At 39.5% G+C, this 9,438-nt stretch overlaps 1 protein-coding gene across 2 annotated transcripts; it reads left to right on the top strand.

The window, feature by feature from the left end:
- Positions 1 to 79: 79 nt before the first annotated feature.
- Positions 80 to 7,855, top strand: LOC102694382 (GTP-binding nuclear protein Ran). Of its 2 annotated transcripts, none has more exons than XM_015366253.2 (7): positions 80 to 152; positions 3,832 to 3,881; positions 4,324 to 4,408; positions 4,823 to 4,948; positions 5,171 to 5,358; positions 5,520 to 5,690; positions 6,380 to 7,855. In XM_015366253.2, exons 2-7 carry the CDS (start codon positions 3,846 to 3,848, stop codon positions 6,422 to 6,424), a joined length of 651 nt encoding a protein of 216 aa, XP_015221739.1. In that variant the 5' UTR covers positions 80 to 152; positions 3,832 to 3,845; the 3' UTR covers positions 6,425 to 7,855. The 2 variants fall into 2 exon arrangements, with proteins under 2 accessions (XP_015221739.1, XP_006640309.1); XM_006640246.3 differs by lacking the exon at positions 80 to 152 and adding an exon at positions 2,606 to 2,706.
- The last annotated feature ends 1,583 nt before the right edge of the window (positions 7,856 to 9,438 follow it).

The following is a 9,438-nucleotide window of genomic DNA, read 5'->3' as shown; positions in this document are numbered from 1 at the left end:
GCGAGACGGCACGAGCATCACTGGGGGGGACACCACAGCAATAAGACACATGATCAATAAATATTCGTCTCGTTTGTATGACTCAGTCCTGACCTGCACGTTGTAATAACGGAGGTGATACGTGAGTTTGATTCATTTTTACATTTTTCGAGGTGAGTCGTGCTTTCTAACAATTACTACTTTTATTCGACAAATAAGAGTCCTTAAAATCACTTTTTAAAGGCCTTTCTAGAGATACCCTAAATGACGTCATGTAGGAAGCCGTTTTAAGGTGATTCTTACTTATTGCATACCACATCGTATGTGGTGGTATGTGTGTGTGTTTGTAATTTTGGCAGGAAAAGAAACATACATTTTGCTAAAGTTCCTGGTGGGTGTAGATTTCACTTTCAAATTCCCTGGCTCAGAGGGCAATTAACATAGCATCCGTTTGAGGTTATTGTGAAACTCTCCATAAAGTCCCAATTCACAGCAATAGTCCTAAGTAACATGTTTAATGATAATGTACTGCCTTTGTTGAGCGGTGTGCTTTCCAAAGTAACTTTGAATTGGGTCTGTTAAATTTAGGAAGAGAACCAATTCATTCACCGCTGATATTCCAGAACGCACCTTGGTGACGTTTGGCAGCCACACTACACAGCAGGTCAGGTGGAGAAGTAAAAAAGTACTTCATCACATGAATTGAAGGGATTTTTTTAAAAAATAAGGAAGTGGGATTTACTGCCATAGGATCTTTAATGACAAAGTTATCAAGTTATCAGAATATTGTCTTAGCATTTCATGTGGAGATGAATGGCATTTCCTACAGTGCAGTGTCCACTGTTTCCATACTGGGGCACTGGTTTTGAAAAGTTTCATCCACTTTTCCAACAGCACCACTTACAGCAGCAAACTGGTTGCACTTAGAGGACCCTACTGGGTGGACAAGTGGCACTGTGGCTAAGGCTCTGCGCCTGTGGCTGGAAGGTTGCCAGTTCAAATTCCATGGAAGGCAGAGGAATCCTACTCTGTTGGGCAAGTCCCTTAACCCCAGTTGCTCCAGGGGTGCTGTATAAATGGCTGACCTGCGCTCTGACCTCAAGTTTCTCTTTCCCTTCCTGTGTGTCTCATGGAGAGCAAGTTGGGGTATGCGAAAAGACAAATTCCTCATGCAAAAAATTGTATATGGCCAATAAAGTGATCTCTCTAGTGAGCCATCACAGTGATGACCAGACCCAGCCTTACTAAGCTTTTGACAAGATGGACCTTCAGGTGCTACGTCTGCTGCGATCTTTATTTCTAATACAAGAAAGAGAAAGCTCTGTTAATGTTTCCAGGGCCAATATGGTCTGTAAAGTCAGAGATGCCCCAGGGCTCTGTGGATACTTCTGGCAACTGTATTTTTCACAATTACAAAACAAATCAGGTGGAGCATCGGGGAGCCTATTTCCATTACAAGGGTCACTGGTTGTCAGCCACAATGAACTTTGTTTAACAAAAAATGTCAATTGAGAGAATATTTCATTTACAATACCTCCCTGGAGAGTTTGAGTGAAGTGCCTTGCTTCAGGGTACAATAGCAGTTCTGTTTTGATCCCACAACCTCAGAGCCCAAACTGCTTCTAAGCTACATTTCGTTTATCTAAAAGAAAATTTACATTTGATATATCTCTTCTTCTCTTTTAATTTGAAGTCAAATAAAATGTTATCAGTTTCATGTGTTGAAAACCTTCTCTTTGATGAGAAAATTATCCTATCTCATCCTAGACGTTTCTGAGCTCTTTAGTGTCACCTGCTGTCTGCATCATGACTAATTCTTCCATTTTTTTAGTGTATGCTGTAAAATACATGTATTGCGATCTTCCTAAAGATACAAATCATTTTTGGGGACAAGTATTTAATGATAATATTAAAGCATTGATAAGGAGACACGTATATTCAGCACATAAACGATTTTTTTTTCCATTACAAATACCAGATTGTTGCAAAACGATTCTTAAGCCATTCTTCACATTACAAAATCATTATTTGTAAATTTTCTAGGCAGGGTATATATAGATTTTTAAACGCCTTTTCTAGGCTGAAAATGTGTAAGCTAGTTGGAACCAAATCGTCTTCTCTGTGCGGAGACGTCTTCAGCAAAATAAAATGGGTTTGTGGATGTTTATGAAGGTCTTTGATAAACTTTTTAAACCCAAAGACTCGTGGAAGTGTAAACATTTAGTTCTGCATTTTATAATTAATAATAGAAATATCTACCGTGCAAATTGAATCTTTAAGTTTACGTTTAAATCGGGGGATCATAACGGAAAAAGAACCTCAAAATTTAAAAGAGTGGAAAAAGTCCAGCTTTTATGCTTTTCCGTTGAGCGATAGAATTATCACCATAACTGCACGTGAACGGAAAGCCATTTTGGCTCTTCAGCATATGCGATTATCATTGAAAATTGAGAAACTGGAAACAACATGGCCCTCATGAGACTCAAACTTCTCGCGCTTTCACAGGAGCTCATTGGTTAGAACCGGGCGCTTTAACCAATAATGTAACGAACTCAAATTCGGTAACGCCTCATTGTGGGCGTGGATTCTTTCAAACAACTAGCCTTACCGCGAGTTGCCATAGAGAAGGAAGGTCACATGATAGGGGTGCGCGTCGGAGTATTTCAACAGCGATTCAGCCATTTTCTACAGGATATTCCGAAAGAGTCCGCGATAGTTCTGGAAACGGTAAGGGGCTGGGGGGTTCAGGGATTTACAATCTATCAATAATCAAAGGCATCTGAGTAGATAGGTGAAATATAAAGTTAATATCAACAGATGTACGTTATGTGTAGTGGGATGGTGGGGATTTTTGTGTGTTTTTTTAGGTTTATAAGTGTCTTAGATGGTAAGCAGGGCGAGTTTTTGTGTGGCTAGGAAGGGGTTGTCTTGGCGGGCTTTTTATGTGACAATGAGATTGCAACTTTAGGTGCTTAATTTAAGTGAGCAAATATAACCGGCTGTATATATACTAGGATACTTGCTTACCTGGTTTTCAGTCTTTATCCGGTATTTATGTAACCTCTTTTTAGTTTCCACAATGATGCTCCGGGCATTTGGCTCGTTTAAGAGATTATAATATCCTGTTATAAAGTTGTAGAAGAATTCTCGGCTTCTTTTTTTAGCCTTTTATTTTATTTTGTGCGTTAGGCTGGGTTTTAGTATTAACCCACTTAAAGACTAAGTATCTCGGTGATGCGGACTCATTTGGGCCTTGTGTGTTTCAGTCAGGGCTGGCATGGGTACCGAAACGCGGCCTTATCTGGGGAAGGATTAGCTTGGCTTTAGGAGTGTTTTCATGAAAATGGAATGGCGATTACCTTGGCGTCGATGCTTTTGTCTAACGAGCTAGGGCAAAGTTTTCGATTAAAATGGGTTGCCTGCAAGAGGCGGATGCACGGCGTTCGGCCGCTCTTTAAAACTCGACGATTCATTTTAGACCCCATTTGGACTTTGCGAAGAGTTCCTGTTAGGCTGGTTGGGTTTAATCTAAGCAGCGATGTCCATTATAACCGTGTGCGATGATGATGATGATGAGGATCTTGATAAGGCCACAGTGAGTTAGTTCAGCAGTCGCTCGCCTGTCCCGGTAACCATGTGGTGCCGGAGGCCTCGCCCCGTCCCCTTCTGTGAATAGAGGCTGCGGAGCAGGTAGATTTGCGCTGGTCAGCATGAAATTAGCTGCTTTACACGAAAGCAAGGCTGGCGGGGAACTGATTGTGCCCTTCGCTAACTCCGGCGAACTTGGAAATCTGGCTCGATTAGCACCATTCCAATATGCATCTTTCATTTCTACATCTTTTTTTTTTCCAGGTCAATCCTTAAATATGGCAACTCAAGGAGAACCTCAAGTTCAGTTTAAGGTACTTTTTCTTTCCTTAATTAGCCACGGTGTTCTCCGCGTGAAAGCGAGTACTTCAGCGTCAATATTATGTTTTTGTCTCTTGGTACTGAATTCGAGGTTGTGCATTTGATGCATACAGGTCTTAAGCACATGGGGCATATTCTGTAGTTTTTTTTCTTGAGCTGAAAACAAACGAATCTTACTTAACTTTAATAGGAGACCTACATGGACTGTCTTTTTCCTTAATTGAGATAATAAAATTGCTCACATACAGGATTACCAGCTGGCTGTCTTTGTTGTGCAATGTGACACTTCATGGCTATTTACTGTTACTGTTAGACAGTTTTTGCTTTTCTTTCATATATAGCTGCACAGTTACTCAAGGAAGAGCGACCAAACAGGCTAGATGGGCAGAGTGGCCTCTTGTCTGTACCTGTTCTTAAGAAGGATTTTTTTTTCAGCTTGTTCTAGTTGGAGATGGGGGTACGGGTAAAACAACTTTTGTGAAGCGTCACTTGACAGGAGAATTCGAGAAAAAATACGTAGGTATGTGAAGTTGTTTTTCTATATGTGTAATAGCCTTCTCTTTCCTTCAAAAAGGGGTAAGATGTTCCTTTCTCCCATCGACTTGACATTTCCATTTGTTCACTTTGTTTAGGAGATGTAAAAACATCTTTACGTAAGAATACAGGCTATGTAGTCCTGTTTCTTGTGAACCGCAGTACTGTTCTTGATGATATTTTAAGGGTTTTATACAACCTTTTATGATCTGGAGACCATGTAATATCAGTTCAGACGAGTAACATAATGGAAGCTGTGTAGCTTAAAATTGAGTGCTGCAGAAATATTCTGGGCATAGCTGTGCCAGGGTATTGTGCTGCTAATGGAAATACAAGACTGCTGCTTCCACTGGAATCGTCTTGGATATTGGCACTGATGCATCTTCTTTTGTAACTTCAGCTACTTTGGGTGTTGAAGTCCACCCGCTCGTGTTTCACACCAACAGAGGTGCAATTAAATTCAACGTGTGGGACACAGCTGGGCAAGAGAAATTTGGTGGTCTTCGTGATGGCTATTACATTCAAGGTAAGTTCACAATGTGTTCATTCTTAAATGATGGGTTGGAATAAGGAACTGGTTTTATGAATGAAATAGTTGTTCTTAAATATAAATTTAAAACACCTGATTAACAGGGATGTTATGATTAATGGCACAGCCCACTTAGGATGTACCAAAATTGGAAGTTTTAAATTGATTGTTACAAATGGTGTGAATTTCTTCTTGACTGTCCTTTTTTTTCTTTTCCAGCCCAGTGTGCCATTATTATGTTTGATGTAACATCTAGGGTAACATATAAGAATGTCCCTAACTGGCACAGAGATTTGGTGAGAGTCTGCGAGAATATTCCCATTGTTTTGTGTGGCAATAAAGTAGACATCAAAGACCGAAAAGTGAAAGCGAAGTCCATCGTCTTCCATAGAAAGAAGAACCTTCAGGTGGGTCTTTTGTTGAATAGTGGACTTGGAGAGGCATAGAAAGATTAAAGTAATATCACAAAACATTAAATATTTATTACAGTGGCTTATTTTAAAATTGTAAGCAGGTATGGATATACCACATTTACAATGGCTGATGCTAATGATGTCTTTCTTTGCAGTATTATGACATCTCTGCCAAAAGCAACTACAACTTTGAGAAACCCTTCCTTTGGCTTGCCAGGAAGTTGATTGGAGACCCCAATTTGGAGTTTGTGGCAATGCCTGCTTTGGCACCACCTGAGGTTGTTATGGATCCAGCACTGGCTGCACAGTATGAGCAAGATTTACAGGTATGATGCTGACTTGATCTTCTTAATTTTGTAGTCTGTATGTTTAATGTATTAGGGTTTAGTTTCCTCCCTTCACTCCTTTTATGTGTCCAACAACACTGCTAAAAGGAGCAGTTTTACAGATGCTTAAGACCAGGTCATTGTTCATCTTTAATTTTATAAGTTGTGTATTGATATACATGACTTAATTTACTATGCTCGGATGTCTTTTTCCACCAGAAACATAATCCTCGAAGCCGGTTTTAGACTTAACATTTTAATAACACTGTTTTAAATGATCTCTGTCCAGGACTTTCATTTGTGGCAACCTAACTTCTTTCAAACACTGATTGTGGCATAATGTACTGAATCCTTTCACTTGGTCTGTGGATAGAATTATTGTTTAAATTGATACATGATTTTTTTTCCAACTCAGACTGAAAATTATTTTGTAAATCCAAGGTTGTTTTGCCTTCTATACAGATGTCCACAGGTGTTGTGCTAAGAGTACTAAACAGATTACAATCTCATCAAATGGGGCGCATTAGCTTTTGCATACTGTTGTCACCTCTTGGTTGATTTTGAGAGGAGAAGTTTAAGTGTTATATCAGAAGTCATGCTTACTGAATTAGAGGCCCCGATCTCGTATCAAACGTTTGTTCAGTTAAGCTGGGCTGATATCAACTGCATTTTTGATTGTCCCTCCACAGGTTGCCCAGTCTACTGCTTTGCCAGATGATGAGGATGACCTGTGAGTGCGGCTGGAGCCAGGCACCGGCCGTCTAGTTTTATAGGCAGCTGTCTGTGAAAATCTTGGTGGCGCGGCTCGTCTCCCGCAGTAGTTCCACAGAACACTTATATATGTGCTTTAAAAATCTTGAGCGGCTGAAGAGAGTGTGGATTTCGGTGTGAAAGTGTGATGGAGAAAATACAAATCAATTCCTACTACTTTGGACCTGCATAAAACTTGGCTTTTTGGACTGCAACTATTCTGCCCCCTTATGAATTTTGATAATTTATAAGCCTTCTGCAGTAAACAATACACATTGGTGGCACTTGTTACTCATTCCCTTTTTTAATACATAATAAAGTTGTTTCAGTTTTGAAAGCAATTGGCTCAGGATTTTTCATTGCACATTAAATATGAAGTCTAATGTGAAAAGTGGTGTAACTCATGCTTAGCTGCTGCATGAGTATTTCCTTAAATTATGTAATCAAAAAGCAGTTCAAATGTTCTCTTATTCTTGGCATTTGATACTTATCAGCACCTCAGTTTGGCCATGTGTATTTTTCTGCTGTGGAGTTTCAAGATTTTCATTTGTTTGATGTTTTTCGGTTTAAATATTTGTAAAATGGAGCCTTTCTAGGTCTAAGTGTTGCTGTGAAGTTTTTCTGTAGCATTATTTTTAATGTTGATCCTAATTGAAATGGGCTGATCAATGAAGGCTTAGTAAGATAGAATGTGCCAGATGCGTAAAAGCTCAATTTTGCTCCGGAGTTATAGATCTGTAATTATGTGTCCCTGAGCTAGTATTCGTTATTTCAGAAAGTGTAAAGTGGAGTATCCAGAATGGAAATACCGTAAAACTGCATCTTATGTTAAAGTGAAATTTGTGAATCTACGGATTCCCTCAACTACGTTGTAAATTGAATCAGCCCCGCCAAGTCAGACCACACTTGCCACAATCCTAAATATGTAGGAAACTAAACCCAAATTGTCTTGGCTCTAGTCTGTACAGTTCAACCTTTTGCAACCAAACCTGACTTTTTTTTAAATAAACCTACAGTGTGATTGATGGCTGTCTTAAGAGATGGTATGTTGCTGAACAAAAGGGGCACTGAAGAATGCACCTTGATTGCTAACTATTGCCAACCATTAACTTAAAACCTTGTAAGATCGTTGGGGTGTCAGTGGTACCTCGTATAGAGGCTTTTTTTTTTAGATTTAACCAAAAAAGGTCTTAAAATTCAGTACAGAATGCATTAAATTTGTCAAGATAAAGAGCTTTTCTTTAGCTTGTGGACTTGGTGTAACATCTTATTCAAGAGGCCACTGATGCTTATCAAGCTGTTAGTTCTTATGCCTTAGGTTTAGTATTGAAACATTTGCACACCTTATCCACCTTCAAAACCTGTGAAATGTATGTAAACGGTGCAAAAAATAAAACTTGTTTTGAGAAACCAGATTCACTGTTTCATTCACTGAGTTCCCCGAGCATAAAAAACAAATGGCTTAACTTCAGTGTTCTTGGTCGGTTCCCATTGGTTCACAGATCGGTTGTTAATTGCATCGCCACCCCAAAATGTTACAGTCCTGGGTTTCTCTTGGTTTAGCATAAATGTATACTAGTCCTTCCAATTTCATTGCAGATTTTAAAGGTGCATAAGGGTTTGACAAACTTTGTGACTGGATAGAATGTATAATCGCTGTATCTGAAGACGGGCGCTTCCAAGAGTGAATACCTATGACACTTGTGTGCAAGAGGCACAGGTATGAATGGAGTTCAAAGCTTTGCACGTCAACTAGATACACCTGTATAGGTTGAGAATCAAGTCTTGAGAATGCATCGTCGGATATGACAAAAATCTTCATTTTGTAAAATGGAGATTAAAATATTGTAATGCTTTGGGCAATTGAGTTATGAGCTCGAGCTACGTAACGCCTAAAAATCAATTCCGTGGATTTATAGCTTTACATCTTTAAACAATTATCCAATAGGTGGCGCTAAGTTACCGCTTTTCAAGTGTATGCTGCCGGAGTGGTGCAAGTACAATATTTCCAAGCAAGGAAGCGGAAACATTGTATTACTAGCAAAACCTCCCTGCTATTACGGTGAAATAGTAATGAACCTCCCATTCGCCATAATAACAGATGCGTCTTATTCTCACAGCGCAAAGTTCACTTTCCAGGAGAGGTGCTTTGTGCGCATGTATCAAAGTGTTCTCAGTGGGTGAGCAAAGGTAGTAGATTCCAATTAAATGACTAATTAATTACGATGTTGCGGATGAACAAAATGTTAGTCACAAGGCGTTAAATTCCACAGAGCCAAGCCTGGTCCTAAGAAGAACCATTAGGTTTTATGTGTCATTGTTAAACACCCAGTTTCTAAACGCTTGGCGAATTTCGCTTGCAGTCTCGAACAGGTGATCTTGCTCAAATAGTTCGGAGATCGTACGAAGAGAAAATCCCCACTAGAAACTGGAAACTTTACGTTTTTAATTTACACCTCAGAATATAGCAAAGTGATGTTAACTATATTGGTCAGCAATCACGTGTCCCAAATCGGTAAAAATTAGTGATTCAAAGACAGGGCAGTATGTTTTAGGAAGAGTATGTTTTAATCTTGGGAAAAATCGAGTCACAGGAACACTCATCAAAAGGAACCTGTGAATGACACCATCAACAGGAGTTTTCACTACAGAAAATGGGGAAAATAACCTCACACTTGATAAAAATGATCTGTGTCAAATCTTATTAGTATATGTTTTGAGTGATTGTGAGTGGCCAGTTAGATCAGTCTCCGGTTAGATCAGCTCCGTGGTTGATAGAAAGGGTTTTTAATCCAGTCACACAGAGCCAAGGTCTATGGCATCAGCCGAAGGGCAGTTTATCGACTTTAATGTCGTTGTTGCCCTAATCTGACTAGTTGTGCGGTCTCTCCCAGCACATCTGATGCAGCGGCATTTTTAAATTGACACACCGCCCCCAAGGACCAGATTGGTCTATGGTCAGATTATTTTAATACACAAGTATAACATCATAGATCAG

Source organism: Lepisosteus oculatus, chromosome 22 (genome assembly GCF_040954835.1).
Source record: "Lepisosteus oculatus isolate fLepOcu1 chromosome 22, fLepOcu1.hap2, whole genome shotgun sequence".
NCBI classification, from domain to species: domain Eukaryota; kingdom Metazoa; phylum Chordata; class Actinopteri; order Semionotiformes; family Lepisosteidae; genus Lepisosteus; species Lepisosteus oculatus.
This window is presented reverse-complemented; position numbering and strand designations above follow the sequence as displayed.

What these genes read in the sequence shown, in the direction of transcription:
- LOC102694382 (XM_015366253.2), top strand. Translation starts at nt 3,846, where the DNA reads ATGGCAACTCAAGGAGAACCTCAAGTTCAGTTTAAG. An exon ending in ATTCGAGAAAAAATACGTAG is followed by an intron (nt 4,409 to 4,822) that starts GTATGTGAAGTT and finishes TTGTAACTTCAG; the next exon opens with CTACTTTGGGTGTTGAAGTC. An exon ending in AGTATGAGCAAGATTTACAG is followed by an intron (nt 5,691 to 6,379) that starts GTATGATGCTGA and finishes GTCCCTCCACAG; the next exon opens with GTTGCCCAGTCTACTGCTTT.